The 20490-nt window shown below is 38.3% G+C and overlaps 1 protein-coding gene across 25 annotated transcripts in view; it reads right to left on the reverse strand.

The window, feature by feature from the left end:
• pde7a (phosphodiesterase 7A) overlaps positions 1–20490 on the reverse strand; it is a 34359-nt gene that overhangs the window by 6979 nt on the left and 6890 nt on the right. Inside the window, exons 1-7 of one of the 25 annotated variants that reach the window (XM_077244802.1) lie at positions 19632–19750; positions 19460–19548; positions 5795–5855; positions 3847–3891; positions 2675–2764; positions 591–742; positions 7–70 (exon numbers count right to left, since the gene is read on the reverse strand). In XM_077244802.1, coding sequence (XP_077100917.1) covers positions 7–70; positions 591–742; positions 2675–2764; positions 3847–3891; positions 5795–5801 — 358 coding nt within the window. In that variant the 5' untranslated portion in view covers positions 5802–5855; positions 19460–19548; positions 19632–19750. Of the gene's footprint in view, positions 1–6; positions 71–590; positions 743–898; positions 1062–2674; positions 2765–3297; positions 3331–3846; positions 3892–5794; positions 5856–12840; positions 12976–19459; positions 19549–19631; positions 19943–20490 lie in introns of those variants that run through there. The other 24 variants (XM_077244800.1, XM_077244786.1, XM_077244787.1 and 21 more) reach the window with 24 other exon arrangements.

The following is a 20490-nucleotide window of genomic DNA, read 5'->3' on the forward strand; positions in this document are numbered from 1 at the left end:
ATTTACCATTTGTAAGTCTGTCAAAGAGGAATATGTCAAAATTCCAGGTTCCAACCTTTTCAAGCATACACTGTGAGAAAATTACAGTGAGCACAGATGAAAAATCAAGTCAATCAACTTTTAAAAACACTACAAATATTGAATATTCAGGGTAAATTTAAGTCACTCACTGCATCTGAAATTGAATACTTTCCTACTATGTAGGATGTGAAAAACAATACGCCAAAAGTAGTAGTATATCCGAATTCACAGTATTTGAAAAATGGTGGGTGAAAGTAGCCAATGACCTACTACTTCCACTAATATTTTGAAGCACACATGCGATGGACACTTCATTATCTCGTGAGGCCACGGGAGAGGATTTGTGAAAGCTAATAAAGCTATGCAACTGATGAAGGTAGGTCATGTGACTAACAACATGGTGGATGTAGTACATCCGAATTTCCTTCATACTACCTATATTCATACTATATAGAACTTTTTTTTTTTAACGGTCGCAAAGTTAAAATCCAAATGTAGTACCTCCTCAGACAGTATGCGATTTCGGACACACTGAGTTTTTAGCACAGTGTGTGTTTGTGACCCCATACCTTGGCTTGACCACAGTAGTCCTCATCCAGGATATGGAGGGTGTTGAGGTGTGGCGCTCCTCGTAGCAGACGGGACGAAAGCATATGTCGCTGGAAACTAAAAAGCCTCCGGATTCTCCTAGCTGGAATCGACCCTGCTGACTCAGCACGGGCTACACACACACACACACACACACACACACACACACACACACACACACACACACACACACACACACACACACACACACACACACACACACACACACACACACACACACACACACACACACACACACACACACACACACACACACACACACACACACACACACACACACACAGACAGAAAAGAGAACATGGAAATTCCATGATGCAAGATTCTCTATAATTAGGCTGAATTATTAACATCTTCAATAATTAGGCTGAAATTGCCTTCACATTTTTAGCATTTAGTGTCTTTAGCTTTGGTTCCTTTCAAAATCACTGCCCTAACCCAGCCCCCATGACTGGAACCCCTGCTATTTTAAAGTTTGGTTGCTATCGTTTGTGTTGTGTTGCTCAGGCAGCCGACGAGAGGTCACGCCTGACCTAAACACAAAAGGCAAGAACAGTCCGAAGAGAGTCTTTAAAACAGTGTTTCATTTCACCATCACAAAAGAGCAATAAATCTTTTCATGCGCCCTGTGTACATTCTCCTAAATTCAGCACACCTAGTATCAACACAGACAGAGGGACATATGTACCACGAGAAGTGCGTGCGCATGGCTTAGCCTTCCCTTGGCCACGGACTTGAGCCTAAGGTGGCATTTTCTCACTCAAAGCACTGCCTGCTGCTGCTTCTGATTGCTTTTAGAGGGAAAAGCTGCTCATAACTGCAGGTCTAGGATCAGTTTCTCCGTAATGATAGCACATCGGCAATTTGGCAAACGATCCCCTGCGTATCTGTGTTTGCGCTTTGGAGAGCGTCAAAGGTTTCTATTTACGTGTTTTTGCAGCGTTGAGCAATGTAGCCAATCTCTGAACTATTTGTTGATTTTTTTTAACGCAATGGCCAATCACAGGTGTTTAAAGGCGCCCTGAAATAAAATTACGTTTTTTTTAGCTTTTAGTATGAATATGTAAGCCTTAAGGTTATGAATAAGCTGGTGTGTTCCAAAACAAGACAAAATTCGCATTTAGGAGACATAAGCATTCAAAACTTACAGTCGCTCACTTCCGCTAAAATGGATCACAGATTTTTTATGACATCACCGCATACTTTAGCTTTTAATCGCATTATCTGTCCAATCAAATGCTCTCTAGAATCTAAAGCGTCCCGCTCCCAATGCTATAAATACCACCTGGCCAAAGCAACCGTTGACAGTCCCAGGAACAATATGGGTTGGAGATGGGAACTGTACGTTGGTTTAGAATGAAATGGCTAGAATTAATTCACACCTCTACTATTGAATCCAACGTATCATCAGCGCTCTGATTCGCTTCCATGATGCTGTCAATACGACTTGCAGTCTGTGAGGTAAACTAAATGCTATTGGCTTTTTGAAAAGGGGCAGGAGCCATTCAATATGTCCTGCGTTAGCTTCCCGTTTCATTGGAAATTACATTGACGCATCATACAAAGCTGCGCGTTCCAAGGCACTTAAGTGGGCCTTTAATTTAGGATCCGATCACTACTCAAAGTTTTTTTTCTGCACACTCGCAAATCCTGCAATTTTAACAAAGTGTTGACATTATGTAAATAAGAGATCCATTGTGCAATGTAGACACCTTCGTGAGATAGCATCATCGTGATGAATTAAGGTAAGTGAAAGCTTTTTACTGATTATAAAGGGACCGCTCTGCACGCTTTTCTACGCGATATATAGTTCAGAATTAGAATAAACGTACACTCAAAAAACTCAAACTATTCACTTTATTCATGTGCAGTGTGTTAGGGGAGTAGTTTTTTTTAAAACTAATATCAGAGCTGGTGCAAAGCCTCAAACACTTTCAAATACCTATGGAGAAAAGGAATACTTTCAGAACAAAGCATCCCTGTAGCACTTCGCTCCACAGAGGAAGGCATGTGTGCATGTGCTGGACGGTCTTAATTTGGTACTTACAGTGCAAAGTGCGGAAATCGACGCCCAGGTATGGGTGCGAGCCTCTTCGTTCAGGTTCAAAGCCTACCTGACTTCTCACTCTCACATCTCCTAGAAGGCATCAACACACAGGTCCTCAAGAGATTTGTTTGCAAACACAAACGTACAGCAGGTTACAAGCCTGGCTACTGGGGGACAGAGACACAGACATACACACACACCGCTGATGGATGGGGAAAAGGTAAGGACAGGGGACAGACCATGCATCGCCATGCCAGAGGGACTTATGCATTAGTATTCAGACGGCTAGGAGCAAAGGAGGACGCATGGAAGAAAGACAAGCTTGTGCTTCAGCCCAGGACAGAATGGAGAGGAAATCAGAGGGACTTCAACGAGGCTGGCCAAAGCTCTAAAGTCACATCTGTTAAAAAGTCATTCAATAGGCCTTTTCATCAAACTCTGGCTGTGTGTGTGTGTATTTGCATGGAGAGGGAGAAGGAGGGGGGACGCATAAACTTTTACTGAGTAATGGCAGCCTCCGACATGTCACTACTGATTGGAGTTCATGTGCAGTAAAAAAGTAGTCAACGTGTAAATAAGTCAAACAAATAATAAAACAGCCTCCCACCAGTATATTTACTTACTTGAAAACAGCTGTTTGAATATTACACAAGCCCCTATTAAAATACCAAAACTGTGAATTACAATTACATAAACACTATTAAAATGAATAAGACAAACATGAGTTTTAAAAGAAACAGGAAAAAAACAAACAGTAATAGATACGGACCGACCTTACAAGTGTGTAGCACAATTGCACACATGCAACAGGCGAATCAGACATTTAAATAAACTAAAAAAAACAGACGGAAGCTATCGGACATGCAGAAGAAAAGCCGCAGAGGTCGAGGAAGCAAGACCACATCCAAATTATGGAACCAAAAGTGCGCTTTTTTTGTTTTGCGCCAAACCTCTCGTACGCAACCAGAACTCATCTCCTGACCCACAAATATAATTAGAAGACATTTTAACGTGAGAAATGCCACTGATTAGACTGTGCCCACTGATGCAGGTCTTTAAGGAGGAATGGAGTGGAAGAGTTATTAAAGGGATAGGCCGTGAAAGCGAGTGAGCGGGTGGGGGGGGGTGGGGGGGTGTTGTCTCTCCTGGTGGTGAGATGTGTTGGTTCATACCTGGTGTAAACACGAATGAGGGTTTGATTGTTTTGTTTGTCACAGCTTAAAAACAAAACAAAAAAAGAAATTACGATCAAATATTAGGTCAGAGTTGGCTTTACTGGGTTTTTGGCTACATGCTGATGTTACTGAACGTGTAGATACTCCCAGGTTGTTATGACGTTTTAGTGTATCGCTAATTCATGGTACAGTGACAGAAAGAAAGCAGTCATACGGAAGAGGTGAACTCAGACATGACGAACTAGTCTGATTGTGTTCACGCCAGTCAATCGGATTTAAAGTATATGAAACCACCGCATTCTGGCGAGATGTGTATACTTTCTGATGCGTTTCATCCCAAAAGGGTAATTGCTCGAGGATGAATCGCACAGAACATATTTGGTGTACTGTACACAAAGTTCTTAAGATTTATTAGGGATGCACAGATACTGAAATTCTGATAATTATTCTTATATTATGGCCAATACATTGCTATTATAAATCTATATAACATTGTTAAAGGGACAGTTCACCAAAAAATGAAAATTCTCTCATCATTTACTCACCCTCATGCTATCCCTGATGTATATAACTTTTTTTCTTCCGATAAACACAAACAAATTTCTGTGAGTCCACATAATGCCATTGAATGGGTGTCGCTCGGTTAATGCTTAAAAAAAAAACATAGCGATCGTGACGGTAATCCATACAACCTCAGTGGACGAGTCAATGTCTTTTGAAGCAAAATGCTTTGAAACTTGTTATGAAACTTGTAAACACGCCTAGGACAATTGGCTGGAAATGATAGTGTATAGTTTAAATGAGTATTCTTACATTAGCCGATAATTATTTAATTAATTCTCCAAAAAAATACATTATATGACTGACTCTGTGCGTCTGTACTGTGCGTCCAATGTACATCAGGGATGGCATGAGTGTGAGTAACTCATGAGAGATTTTTCATGTTAGGGTGAACTATCCTTTTTGAAAAATAAAAATAAACACGACCGTTACATGCACACGGCAGCTGTCCGACATGCAGTTAAATAGAATGTGCTCTTGAGGTCTTACATATTTGTCCCATAATCTATTGCCATCTCTTTAAATTAGGAAAATTCATTTATAAACTAAAACTAAAATATATCCAATAACCAGGTGATAAATATACAATAAATAATAACAAAATTAACAAAATAGTAATAAAAACTGATTCCAGGTGATATATAAATGCAGAAATATGTGCAGTTTACTACCGTTTCATTCCCCACCCCCAGCCACTTCTTGAAGTTATTTCCACAATGCATTTTGCCGACCAGTCACAATACTTCTGCATTTAAAAATACTAAAAGTTTCACCGATAAGTGTGATGATATACTGCAATATAACTACTCTAACACTATCTTCGTCTAGTTTTACCATAAAATGTCGAAATATCCTTAAAAACGAGATGGATTTACTTGAAATCAAAATTGCCAAACATTAAACAATGACTACAAGCATGAACCTAAGATGCTTCATAGGTTAATCTGACATTGAATTAAGTATACGTTTTTCGATTTGAAATTTGTTCATATGCAGCGTTTACTCATCAGGCCCTTTCAGATCTTTCAGAGCAATCAGGCAGATCCGGGGTTTGATAAGTATTAAATCAAAGAAAATTTCTGGGAAACACTAAGCAATTCCCAGTTGAGGAATGACAAAAGCTGTGTATGTAATGACGAGATTATCAGAGGCTTTTTGACTGATGTTTGAGGCTCTTCATCCCCTCTGTTACACAATCTGGCATATAATGTGCTGCGCTTAGTAACTTCCAGTGTAGAGTGATACATCTACCCTGCATCTGCATTTGTTTACAGGTTGAGTGAGTGTCAGTGTGTGTGTGTGTGTGTGTGTGTGTGTGTGTGTGTGTGTGTGTGTGTGTGTGTGTGTGTGTGTGTGTGTGTTAGACAGGGAAGATGGTGCTTACCTAGCATGCGAATATACAGAGCGGTTTGATCAGAGCTGTCATAGGAGATTGCTCCGCGTCTCTGTGGGGGAAGAGATGCAGATGAACGTCAGTATTTGCATTTACTCAAACACGTGGGAAAAAAAATAATAATATAAAAGCCAAATGCTCAGCAGTGTATATTCAAATAAGTCTCAAATAACACCACCACAACTTCAAGAAAGAAAATCAGCTAGTGTTTATTTTCTTTATACATTTGTGTCATATTTTGCTGTTCTTTGAAACCATCTGCCATACCTTAAATTTTGTTAAAAAAATCCAATGTAAATATGCTTTTATATTATATATTTTTGAATTTAATGTCAATGGGATTTTAAAAGCGAAAAACGTGGTTTTAAAGCACCGTGACAAATAGAAACAGCACACAGATAAACAACCCAAACTTCCTGATGAAAAATTAAATATCATAGTATAAGACTGGTAATCATTTATTAGCATGGTAACAAAGTGCAGTAACACCAACATTTCAGTAATAAATATCTACAAGTATGCTATTGAAAACACCAATATTGATAATCCACTAATTATTTTATATTTATATTATTTTATAAACACTGATCAATGGCTGATATTAAAATTGTATTATTTTGTGTAAATAAATTGACTAAAAACAGCATAAATTAAATGAAATACAACATTAAAACATACAGTATGAAAAATAGTATGTGTTCATTTTTTTTCCTAACATTTTATTTTCTGCCATTTACAGTACTACTAAATTCTTAAGTATCTTTTAAAGATTAACTTTAAGGGAACATTAGATGTCAACAAAGGTAAAAAAAAAAAAAAAAAAAATATATATATATATATATATATACACAAAAATCAGATTAAAACAATGGCATGAGGCCTCACTTCAAGTATTCTAGTTCACTTCAAGTTCTTTAATTATCCAAGTAGTCATGTAAATAAAAGAGTGTGATAGTTGCCCTATATCTCTAAACGCCTCTTATATGAGTGATTGGCCAATCTGTGACTCAATCCTACTATAATCACGCGAGGGAAACGCACATGCTAGAGGGTTAAACGTGAGCTCAACTCTGTTACCAGCCCAGCCTCCAGTGCACACACACACTGCAATTTCCCAGCAGCAAGAGGAAGCTGGAGCGGAGAAGCTTGCTTCACTGAATTAAGCGCGCATCATCTGTCCAGTGTAATCTGTTCTCCTGTTCATTACACTTCCATACAGGGCCATTCAGAGATTAATTCATGAACAGACACTCGCACCACTGCTCATTATGCAGATGCGAGCGTGATTGGCCGCCTGAGAGCGGTGGGCGGAGCATTCCCTGCCCACAGTACTCCAAAGAGGCCTTTGTGTGCCGAACACGTAGTTTTCGTACTTGTCGTTTCTTAAAGGTAGCACAGTTTTATCTTTTAAGATGATAGAGGCACTGCTAGCACAAAACCAGAGGACAGCATAAGGGCTTGTAATAAAACGCTTTGTGAGAGAAAGAGAGGACTTGATGAATACGTCAACCTTTCTCTGTCATATTTTCTTTGTCTCTGGCAAGTACTCATCCATGTGAACTCAAAAAAACACATGCATAAATGGTATCCTTTGGAGAAGATGAGAAGGAGAAAGGTTCACTGTGAAAACAAGACCTGGCACATCTTGTGGCGCCATATCCCCAAAAAGAGCCCGGGCATACGCAGACAAAGACAAGCACTTCAGCGCAGCTTTTAGACGGCTGGTCAGGGTGTCCCCAGATGGCATACAATTCAGTTTCTGACGTCAATGGACTGAACCAATTTGCATACTTGATTTTTATCCATTAACAGCCCTCACGCGCCTCGAGCCTCTGCCCAATAAAACTGCAAATGCACAAAACTGGGACTGTCACTAAAACTGGAAGATGTAGCTGACGAACCTTAAATCCATGCGACGATATATCTCAACATTTATATTCAGCTTTTCTGTCCAATTGTTACAATCAAACCGCAATTGTTTTCAAGTGCAAGTAAAAATAGAGTAAAAAATATATCAAATAAAGCTAATAAATAAATAAATGTTGTTTGTATTCATTTAGTCAAAATCCCACTGTTTTTACTAAAGAAAAACATTTAAACTCTTACTAATATGAATCAATATGATCATACATATTAAGAAAACATTTTAGTACATGAAAAATGTCAGACATCAGAGAAAGGGCGAGAGAGAGAAAGAGAGAATACCACACCAAAAATGAATATTCTAATCAACATTCAGCTTTATTTCAAAAGTGAAAATATAAATAATATACACACACTCACACACTGTGTCACACCAATGGCATGTAGCTATTAAAACTCTACACATGACTGCAAGAAGCAACTACAAAGATGATTTTAGCACAATATGCTCATGTAATCCTGTGGCAAAATGCATTTATTAAAAATGAAAAACAGAGGGTCAGGTAAGCTCCAGGCAGCACTATTCGTTCAGGGTATTAACGTTGCTGGAGGCTAGTCTGTAGTTTGCGAGGCAAACAGGCCTAAACTGATGCCAGTGCTTCGAGTTAAGTTAATAACCAGTGGAACAGATGAACTGTAAAACTGCTAAGTGAATATACAGGCTACAAAAACAACTGTACCTTGCAGTAACCCTCATACGACACTTTGACATCCCCTTAATAACCACCATCAGGCCGGTGAAAAACAAGCCTCGAGTCATACGCTATTGCCACGGCAGTATTTTAGTATCAACAAGCTCAGTGTTTACACACATTACTTGGTGTTTTTGCGTGTGAGTAATTTCCACCAGTGAGCTGAGCAGGGCATGACAAACCACCCAGCCGTGCCCATATGGGCTCAGCACACGAGCGGCATCAGCGCAGCCGGACATGGAGCAGGAACGGAGGGGTTGAATTTCTTGGAGAGGCCAATGGCGCTTGTACGCCAGCGAAGCGTGACAGTCTGTGCTGTTTTGCTGACTTTCAGCTAGCAGGCTGGAAGACCAAAAAATTATGATAATACAATTGGGAGTTTAGCAAAAATGACAGATATTTCAGGAAAGCTGACTTCGAATCTATATTGGAACAATTTCCTGAATTAAGCTTACAACAGACAAAAACAAAACAAAAAAGTCAGTCTTCACCATAGACTGTAAAAAATAAAAATAAAATAAAGTCTTACTCTTCCTTTCATGGACAATTGAATCTATTTTATTTTGAGAGTAGTTAAATAACTAGCTCAATTTAAAAAAATATTTTCTTAAATATAGATTTAAATAATATTAATCAAGTCACCTTTATAAAGAGCTTTATACAATACTGTTTCAAAGCAGCTTTACAGGGATAAACGGGAAAATAATGATTCAATGATTCAATGATGCGAACAGAATGAAATATGAATTCAATGATGCGAACAGAATGAAATATGAATTCAATGATGCGAACAGAATTCCACAGAATTCCCAAATATACCAGAGCCTAGATTTTATGCTTCTGTACATTCAAGGGTTAAAGACTTAATATATTACTACAGTTTCTTTTAAATATGCATTACAGAATAGATGTTAGCCACAAAATCTGCACTGAACCATATTATGTTGCCCTGAATTATAATTGGTTTCAAAAAGCCGCCTAGACACTGTTGCGTCTGTCTGACACAAGACTCTCCATTGCCTGAGGCGAACCTGAAACTCAAACCCATTCAGCAAGTTTGTTCAACAATTCATTCTTTTATGTGTCATTCAATGAACTTTCTAAAATACCTCATTTAGGCATGTTCAACTAAACTATTTAGACGATCAACATCTCATGCCTCAAAAATGCATTGTCATGTCTACTTCTCCGTGATACAAGCCATTTGCAAATGCAAATGAATGGCTTCATCTAATCGTAATAAAACAAACAAGCTCATGACTGGACAAGTAGTCAAGAAAATGAGATCTGAGAACATCTGCCATTTATCTACAATTACATAAAAGCAAAACATTTCGTGTTTTATCTCTAGAATGAATCCTGGGTGTGTTAACTCTGTTTACAAGATGGATTATTGTGATATGTTTGGTAGACAAACAACTGCTGTCACCATTTACGTAGTTTTAATATGTAACTGTCAAACGTTTGACGTGCCATTTTAAGTTCCAACTACACTTTCAGCATTGTTTGATCCACTGTTATTGTAAAGATTTTTCATGTGGAAATGCAAAATATTTCGGGACCATGACAGTTATCCAACATTATTTAAATGTATTGGTATCAACTGATATTTCATTTAATTCTGTATAAAATAAAGATTCACCCCATCAACTTTTTAAATGCATGTTATAGATCTGATTGTGAACAATTTATACTTTTTTTTTTTTTTTACCTGGTTAAATCAAAATATCAAAACTGGATCTTCCAGTAAACATCAGACTTCTCTCTGGTGTCATATGCCTTATTTCTCCAGTCATTTAACCCTGCTTAATTCCCAGGCCCTTTCCTTCAACTGCAAGCTCGCATTCATTTTTGGTGCAACAGCCACATCTAAATATAAATAAAAACAGATAAAACTAAGTAGCTGCCCAAATTATTTTCTTTTTCGATAACTTGTTACTATGGGTACTTGTTTCCACTACGGAACAAAAATTAAAAGATAAAATCTTTTATCTCACGTCTTTTTATCTCACAATTGCGAGTTTACATCTCACAATTCTGACTTTCTTTTTCTCAGAATTTAAATATAAACTCACAATTGCAAGAAATAAAAAAGGTCTTTATAACACGAAATTTCTACTTTATCACAATTCTGAGAATAAAAGATAAAAAGTCGCAATTACCTTTTTTATTTTTATTCAATGGCGGAAACAAGCTTCCATTCATTACGCTCGGATACACATCACAATGCAAAAGAATTTTTTTGCAACTTCCCTTTCATCGTGACTAATCCAATAACTCAAGTAATAATTTTATTTCAAAGCAACTAAAATTATTGTAGTGACTGTAGTGCAACTACAGCTAATCGTTCCATTTGGGCAACCAGATGTCCTGCTCAAAAGAACCACAGTATGATAAATTTTACTCAGAAACTGCCAACTTCATAATACCTATTGCTTGGAAGTTATCCTTCACATTTTATATTACCAACTCCACTTGATTACCACCATTTATCAAATCTATATGTCCAAAAGCCAATAAATATATGTACTTCTAGCTACAGCTAACCTAAGGACTGCTTTGATGGTGGTAAAAGGCACGATTGCCACCTTTTATGAAGAACTTGAGGAATTTTAGCAATGCTTTGAGGGGTCTATTTGAACAGGTTAGCAGGCCTACAAGCCAATTATTGACACAGCGTTTGGATGCGAAACAAGTTAAAGGCTTGTGTGAAGAGGGATGGAGCCCAATCAATTCACCAAGAGACTTCACAGTAACACGCCACAACCACAGCGGACTCAGTTCCACACCACCGTCTCCCGCTGGAGGTTCGACTGAGGCCTTCAAACAGGGGAAAACACCATCACCACTTCCTTTCAACTAATCCAGGAAAAGGCAGAGGGAAAATTATTCAGCACTTTGTCCCTCTTTGTTTACCGCATGGATCGCCTGAGAAAAACAGTTCAAGATTAACTTTTTAATTTATTAAAATAACCAGTCAGACCAGACCAACTAGTGTAACTACATGAGAATTAACTACACAAACTGAAACAGTTTCGCCTCCACTTAGGTTAGTCAGCTAGTCAACTTCTGCACATAATTTGAAGGAAAATCATTTTAAATATGGTAAAACGGAGCAGATACATTTTTAAATTTTTAGAAAGTTTAATTAGCCAAAATATTGAATAATCCACTGTGCAATGGGTAGTAGGATGTAGTTAAAGATAAATAAAAAAATGTACCCTATTTTCTAAATGCATGTTATTAATCTCATTGTGAATGATTGATCCATGCAAATTTTAATCAAAATCTCATAAATCTATCTCCCAGTGAAACAGACTTGTTTCAACAAACTTGATGTTAGCCGGACTTCTCCAATCATTTCGTTTATAGCCCGACTGTTATATCGGACTGCAGATATATCGGTATCGGCGTATACATGACACAGATATGCCGCCGATATTAACTTTTTTTACAGAACATAATGCGGATAAAATGCTTGTAAATTGCGTATTCTATATACAGTACCAGTCAAAAGTTTGTACACACGAATGGGAAAGTGTGTCCAAACTTTTGACTGGTTCTATACTATAATATACACAAATAATATTGCTACTGTATTATAATATACACAAATAATATCGGCTGAAATATCGTTATCAGGCTTTTTTACTCCCTAATATCGGTATTGGGATCAGGCCCCAAAAATCCATATCAGTCGGGCTCTAATTTCGTTCGCTTAAGCCCTTTCTTCCAGATCCAGATCTACCATTATCCAATCAACAACCGATGGAAAACGCCAAGTCCCGACTCCTGACCCTACATATTTTTTCGATAATCCGTTTCATTGAATTTTTCCATCACAATACAGAAGAAAAGGTTAACAAATGACAAATTAATGTGACATTTGTTAACTTGTTAACGTTGCAAAAGTTTTCCCTTTTGAACTTAAAACTATGTATATCACATTGCAAGCATTGCCACCTCCGTGTTTATTTCTGAAACAAAATAACAGATTTTACCATATCAAAATTAAACTTTCAAAAGCCTAAATAGTTTGAATAGTCTACACAAGATGTTCATGGTGGTATAAACAAGAGTAAGACATTCTGCAAATCAAATCCTCAACAAAACCAAACAATTAATTTGCTCTTCCCAAGGTGACTGCTATGGCTTGAGCCATGGCGATAGGGTCTGAATGCATTTCGGGGTGTTTCCTCACTGACTTATAATCACTACTTGATAAGCAAGCCCCACGCGAATAACTTAAGTGAAGTTCTGCAAGCCACGATCCGCATCTTAACTTGATTCACTTCCAATTTCCAGACAAAGAGTTTGGGGCTATTTATAGTTGGTTTTTGCTTCAAAAAAAACAGATGAACAGTTCTTAAAGGTTATCGTGTAATAAAAGATGAGCCAACAAGAAAACCCACCCAAACCTACCTTATAAAAAATCCATCTGACAAGAACCGTGATTATAGACCAAATCAGAGCTATTCCCATTGGACCTTGCGAAAACTGTGGATCATAGTCTATGTCAGTTTTCGTGCAGGTGTTGCAGTGTATGTCAGTGTGTGGGTGTATGGATTTGCGTACGTGTGTTCGCATGTGTGCACGACTGTAGATGACCGGAGACCAGCTCAAGGCCCAGACAGAATGTGTGCTGAGCTTAGTGCAGCTGTCTTAGTTGTACACACACACTTAAACGAACTGTCCGTGTTAGCCCTAAATGTCTCTTTCTCTCTCATACACACTCACACACAGCCACCTAGCAACAACCAACCAGACCAGCAGAGCCACTGACGCACATGGTGGGAGGGGCTGGCAGCAGGAGAGCACGTTAGAGTCTGCTTATCAGCAGTGCAGAGAGCAGACTGTATGCTTTATTTTCTAAACTTCTCAGCCACCTTGTAATCTAAGATGTGTGCTCACTATCATGAAGCATATTTATTTTCATTTGCAGTCCTCAAGGACTCTCCTCTCATAAGAACCTGGTCTTCATAAGTCTCTATTTGGAGCAAGATTTGTTAATTTATTATTTTACATCTAGTTATATATATATATATATATATATATATATATATATATATATATATATACACACACACACACACACACACACACACACACACATTTCATTTTATATACAAGCAATTATAATTATTTTGCCAACTATCATTGATCCTTAATGTACAAACTACTGATTGTGTGACAGTTGTCACAGGCGGGAAATTATCCATTATTATGAATATAACATTTTAAATGTTTTATTTTTTTAGGACAATTGATGTTTTTATCTCTTATGAAAACGCAAACTTAAAGGGCACCTATTATGCTCCTTTTTACAAGATGTAATATTGGTCTCGGGTGTCCCCAGAATGTATTTTTGAAGTTTCAGCACAAAATACCCCACAACAAATTTATTAGAACCATTTGAAAATGTCGTTTTTGTGGCCTGTTTTAAAAAGAGCTGTTTTGGTGTGTACCACCTTAAATGTAAATGAGCTGCATATCCCCGCCCAGCCTTTGGATGAGGGCGTAACTTGCAAACAACAGTCGGTAGAAGCAGAATGGCTGAGAGTGAGAGACCCGCTGTACATGTCTGAAGCGGAATCAGACCCAGATGATGAAGAGACTCCGGCAGAAGAAACACAAATGAGAATGGACCAGGACGTCTCGGAATGGTTATTTGATACATGTATGTACTTATATAGAGTTGTAATCGCGTCCCCTTTGCAATTATGGATGTGCAACACACACACAAACTGTGATAACGTTGGCGCAATTTTTTGAAACTACAAACACAAATACTGTGATAACTAGGCTTGGGCAGTATCCAAATTTTGATACCGTCAAACCTCCTCCCTATTTTACGGGGGTATATGGTATTACCGTGACTAATTAAAAATTATGACATAAGGCTCATACAGCGTCACCAAACTGTTGGCTTGTGCCTACACCGGTCAGAAACTGAATACCAGATTGGGCAAAAAAATAAAAATAAATAAATAAATAAATAAATCAAGGCCGACCCGTGCACGTTGTGTCTGATCCCGGCTGACGGCATTAAATGTAATTATGAGCCGGAGCCCTATTTAGACTCTGCTATTTTTAATACGTGGGCCGTTATAATATGGTGGCGCCAAATAATTTTTTAACCCAGGTGCTTAGGGGATGGTAGATATAAATACTATTTATAAATGAGCAAAAATGGGACACTTAATAAAATTTAATTATTTTAACAATGAAAATTAAAGTATTAATTTTATCAATTAATTTAAATTAACAAGCAAGAAGTGCATTTGAAAATCCGTAAATTGATTTTTATTAATACAACTATTGTCAGTGTCTGCTGCAAGGATTAAGTTGACGATCGCCATCTCCTAGTGAACGCGCATATATAGAGAGAAATGCAAATCATGGATTACATAATCAGAAGGTATAGGCTAGCCTTTTTCTTTTCGTTTTGAATTGTTTCGTTTAAAGAAATTGACGATTGATATCTCCGTAGTGAACGCGCCTATAGAGAGAAATGCACATCATGGATTAATCAGAGAGTATGCTGCCTATATTTCTTTTCCTTTTGAATTGTTTCGTTTAAAGAAATTGACGAATCGCCATCTCCATAATGAACAATAGAGAGAAATGCGCATCATGGATTACATAATCAGAGAGTAGGCTAGCCTATTTCTTTTCGTTTTTAATAGTTTCGTTTAATGAATTTGATGATCGCCATTTCCGTATGAACGCGCTTGGAGAGAAATGCACATCATGGATTAAATAATCAGCGAGTGGCCTATTTCTTTTCGTTTTGAATTGTTTCGTTTAATGAAATTTCAAGCTTTATTTAGATGTAGGCCTATCTGTCATGTCTGTGAGACATACACTGAGTTTCGGTTAATTTATGATGAGATTTCAATGCAAGTGACCGCGGCGCGCCAGCGCACGATGATTCACCGTTTTTGAACTAATCAGGTGAGTCAGTGATTCAATGACTCATTCATAAAGTCAGTAGATACCTGCCCCCCAAAATGTGTGCAAGGCTCTCCTTTTCACACACACAAAAAAAAGTCCCAACCAACTTTTTGGTTGAATATCCACATTACAGTAATAAAATGTGTTGCAAAAAGTAAATGAAGAGTGTAATTTTCAACAAAATAATATGAATCTATTAAGCACGAGCCAAAAGCATAATGATTTCAGTTCTTGGATTTTAAGTGTGGCTTGGACTCATTTTAGGAACAGGTGTAAGACAAGCTCCCTCTCTCAGACCAAAGTTGGCCTCTCTTAGCAGTGACATCACCACATTTATCTGCGGAGAAGCATTTCCATAAATAGCAGAACGGCAAGTTGGATGAGCCGAACCCCCGCAAACCATAGTCACAGAAAACAGACTTTCCTTGCATCTCAAAGACACTACTGGCCCCGTTTCACAGAAGTGAGACACATTCGACCCTGCTGATAGCATGCATGGAATGAGCACCGCAATCAAATATCATTCCTATTTAAACATCCTCGCTTACAGCCCGGGAAAACCCCACCGCTGTGTCCAAAACCCAACATCCTCTCTGTTTTGAATGTTTCTCGAAATACAGACTTACTGGCACTCATGTAAATGTGAGATCAATGACATGGGAGTTGTGCGCTGGGTCACATGTCTAATAAACAGCACAGCTGACGATGTGCGTATTTGCATTCGAGAGCAAAAGAGCCTAGCGCTTGAGAGTGGGGCCATCGCAGCTGTGGATTCCTGAGTCAAACACAGGAAGTGTAATGATGGAGAGCATGACGTAGTCCTAATGAGGCTCCTGTTCCTGACCCCGTGCTCTCAGCTCTCAGGCCCAGGTCCAAACAAAAAACCCTGACAGCACATCATGAGGGGAGTCAGGGGTTTATATACTTGGCTTCATTTTTGTCAAAGTAATACAGCCTGTTCGGACAGAAAAACCCATTCAACATTACGGAGTGATCTTGATTCTGTTCCAAGGACTGCCACACAAAGTCTAATTACAATTGTTGTCGATCAGTTCTTATCTGCACCACATTTACAATATTCCTGTCTGAGAAGCTTTTTGAGTGAAAATTTGTGAATCCTAGGGGTGGGCGATATAGCCTCAAAATTCTATCACGATATTTCAAGAATATTTGCGATAATGATATTTATGACGATATAGACATTTTTTTTTTGTTGTTGTTGAAAATTTTCTTATTCAGTTTATCTCGCCTAAATGTTTGCTCACTCATTGCGTTTTTACAATGTGGTAATTTTGTTGTTAAGAGTTTACACAACACAAGGAAGCTTGATTTCAATCTTTGAATTAAATGTTAAATGTGTGTAGGTCTAACACCAGTATTCAGAAATACTACAGAAACATAATAAAGTAATCAAATGTAAGATAACACATAGTCTTTTAGTTCTGTTTCCTGATTAAATTAAATACATAGGCTAATAATTCTCATTCATTAAAATTAAAGCTATCTCTTGTTGTTGTGACGACAACATTAATGACAGACGCATAGCCTATGGCTGCTGTCACTTTTACAGCTAGTGCACGGATCCATTGCGGTTTTCATTATACTGTCTGTCACACTGTCACATGCGTTTTATACATAACTGACTGTGTTTATGAGTATACTTACCAAGACCGGAAGTTCTACACAATTTTGCGTTTTTCCATTAAAGCGATATAATCCGCGAAAAATTACTTTAGTTTCTCGCGAGCTGCACTCTATGTATGCACGCAGTGCAACTCTATCAGAGAGTGCGCGAGTAGCTTACTGGATAGTTTAAAACCGCTTGAATGTTTAAACTGATAAGAATTAAGAAGACTTGAAAATTATAAACTTTAGTTACGATGCACTGATGGCCCGATTGTGCAAGAGACCATTCAGTCATGTCCCGACTCCTGAATGCGCGCGAGAGAAGACGCGCGTCGGCAGCCCCGCTGAACACTCAAGCTGTTTGTGAAATTGCTAAATCGTCATCGGAGGATGACAGGCTGCTCTCGCGCTCAGACAGGTGTTGTTGTTGTGCGTGCTAGGGAACGTAAATGCGCCATACGTCATCGCGTCGCTATATCATTGATATCGCGATATGACACTTTTTTTATCATGTAAAAATGTATACCGGTATTATCGTGGACGGTATGATATGGCACACCCCTAGTGAATCCCTCAAAATAAATTTATATCAATGGAAAAATTACTATCACCTACAACCATTATACCATTTTGAATTTGAAGTAGTTACTCAAGAACAGACTGCTCAATTGTCATGGAACAATGTTAATAAAAATGTGTTTATATCAAACTTGCATTAAAGTCCTTGTATGAAATCATCCACGTTTTGACACTAAAGCCTATCCATGGTCCCTAACAGGTGTAAATGTCTACTTATTATGGAATCAAATTTTCTTTGCTTAAATATGATCACAGGTTTTATTTAATATTGATGCAACTTGACTTAGTTTAAAATGAAACAAAGGCCAGCAAAAGGTCATTTCGGGTGTGCCAAAGGGTTGCAGTGTTTTTTCTTTTCTCCCCACAGCACGTTTCCACTTTTTTTTTTTTCTTGAAAGCGATAACGGTCAATTAGTCAACTTATTTCTTCCTCATGTCTAATTGCAGCCGGGGGAAAAAAAGGGAGTGGGTTCATGACAGTACGAGCAAACAAAAGGGGAAGCCAGACAGATTCCCATTAAACCTTATCCGACATTGCACTTCTAAACTCACTCAGATTAAAAGAACAGGCCTCGGAGAGGGCTCATAAATTCAAAGTGTCCTCATGAGTTATAGCACCATACTGTGAAATGCTGGATAACGGTAGTGCACATTCCTGTAAGTGCCAAGCCATAAACGCTGTTTTTACTGCACAGGTTAATAGAGTCGGTCAGGTCGCAACATAAACTAACGTATTACTTAAGTACACCTGCACTTTCTTCATTCTGTTCCAAATCTGTAGGACTTCCTTCTTAAAATCTTTTTTTTTTCATACAATGAAACTCAATGGGGTCCAATGTTGTTTAGGGCCCCACTGACGTTTATTGTATGGGGGGGAAAAACAGTTGAAAGTCTTCAAAATACCATATTTTAAGTTCTGCAGAAGGAATAATGACATACCGTTTTGGAACAAAATGGGGGTGAGTAAATTAGGACATTTTTGTGTGAAATATTAAGCAATACCAGTAAACAGAATGTGAAACATGTCATGTGGTTGTCTTTTCCTACAATAGTTAAACTTCTCAACGCGTTGTGTAACAGATCTCGGTGTTTTCAAAGTCAGATCCAGTAGACTCTCTCTTAGACGGTAGCACAATTCACTGATGGCAGTTTTGTTGTGTAACAAGGGTTAATGTGACAGGAAATTAATCAGTGTTACATTGTGACATGACATTCAACGGTCATGACGTTGAGGCAACAATGGATTCGACAAACCAAACCAGAGCACAACGCAAGGGATCGTTTTTTCAGAAATGCTACCATAACATCCACCCATAATAAATAGGATCAAAGAATTTATTTATATATTAATCGATTAATAATCAACATTAATATATGTAATTAAATTTTTTTTTACATTTAATTTAAATCAATATTATATTATACAGAAATAAAACACTTACATTTAATTGAAAAACCATTATCACCAACAACCATTAGGCTATTCTGATTTGGAGTAATGAGTGACATCATAAATAAGAATTGCACAAGAAAAATACAGTGTGCTGAACATTTTTGCAGAAATGCCACCAAACTACATATCTCAGAGGCCCATATGTAAGGGAAATGACATCAAGGAGGCAGAAGAAAAACTTTGAGATGCCGAAAGCCTGTCAACAAGGGTGGAGATTTGCGTCACTTCTAAATAGGCTAAACACAATACTTTAATGCACAAGATCTGCCACCCTGATGTGCCTCCATTCAAGTGGCATCTTTTAAAACTCACTGACCTGAACAGCAAAACAAAAACAAAACAGAAACCACAATCTTTGAACGAATGCAAAAGCAACTGAATGTTAATGGTGAATGTGAAAGCACTCTCGGCAGTGCAAGGCTTACTCACACATTTACACACACCAGCAGCAAGTTGTGAAATACTGAAAACCGAACAGCTCCCTCCGCATTCTTACCACATCCTGAAACTACGTCAGTCTAACATGGCACAAAAAAAAAACCTTATCGCATGAGTGAGATAAACAAACTCCTTCAAAAAAGAAAAAAAAAAACCTCCTCACCCTGTCTGTATCACCAAACACGGCTGATATGACCTCCAACAAATGCACTTCAAGCAAGCATGTCGGCCTTCCGACTACACACACACAATGATGTGATCTACCTTTGGCTCTCCACTCGCAAACTAGATGCCAATGGTGTCAGCGAGAGCCCACAGATTTAGAGGAGGACACACTGAAGAGCTGCAATGCTTCACATGGCGCTCGGGAACGGGCTGCTCTGCCTAAATGGCAAAAACATGCTGTCGACCTGCTGATAAGTCATTGACGCAGTAAAGTAATGCAGCACATGAATAAGTGTGTGATTCACGAGCGCACGCACAGAGACGCGAAAAAAAAAAAAAAAAAAAAATCACATGCACCGTACAGCTGCCTTAACCTGCAAGAAAGCACGTCATAATCTGGCACGAGATTCTTGAAAACACATGTTGCAATACTAAACACAATGAGAACGGCGTTCTATGTTCTTTCGAGTATGTTTCAGCCGCATGCATGTGCAACACATAGACTGTGACTGATAACAACGCAACACCCTCGGCTTTTGGGAAGACATTCGTTTTGTTCATTTACAAAAAGCGTGTTTGAGAAAAACAGTGTGGGAGAAGTTGAGAGGGGAAAAAGAGTGATGTGAAGAATGACGATAGAGAGCGAGAGATCCTGGCCATCTGTGATGTTGGCTGCAGCCCAAACCACTGCCCCCAGAGTCCAGACACATGCTTAACTACCTCCCTCTGCAATGGAAGCCTAACAAACACAGCAGTGAGGGGCACCTACACACACAAGTGTTGCAACAGTCACTTATGTTTTATTACTGCACAAACACAAAAATTCAGTGTTTACAAAAAGATAATTGCCCTGCCTC

This window comes from Siphateles boraxobius, unplaced genomic scaffold, assembly GCF_051911475.1.
Source record: "Siphateles boraxobius isolate OS27281-9 unplaced genomic scaffold, OSU_SipBor_1 26, whole genome shotgun sequence".
Classification (NCBI taxonomy): Eukaryota; Metazoa; Chordata; class Actinopteri; order Cypriniformes; family Leuciscidae; genus Siphateles; species Siphateles boraxobius.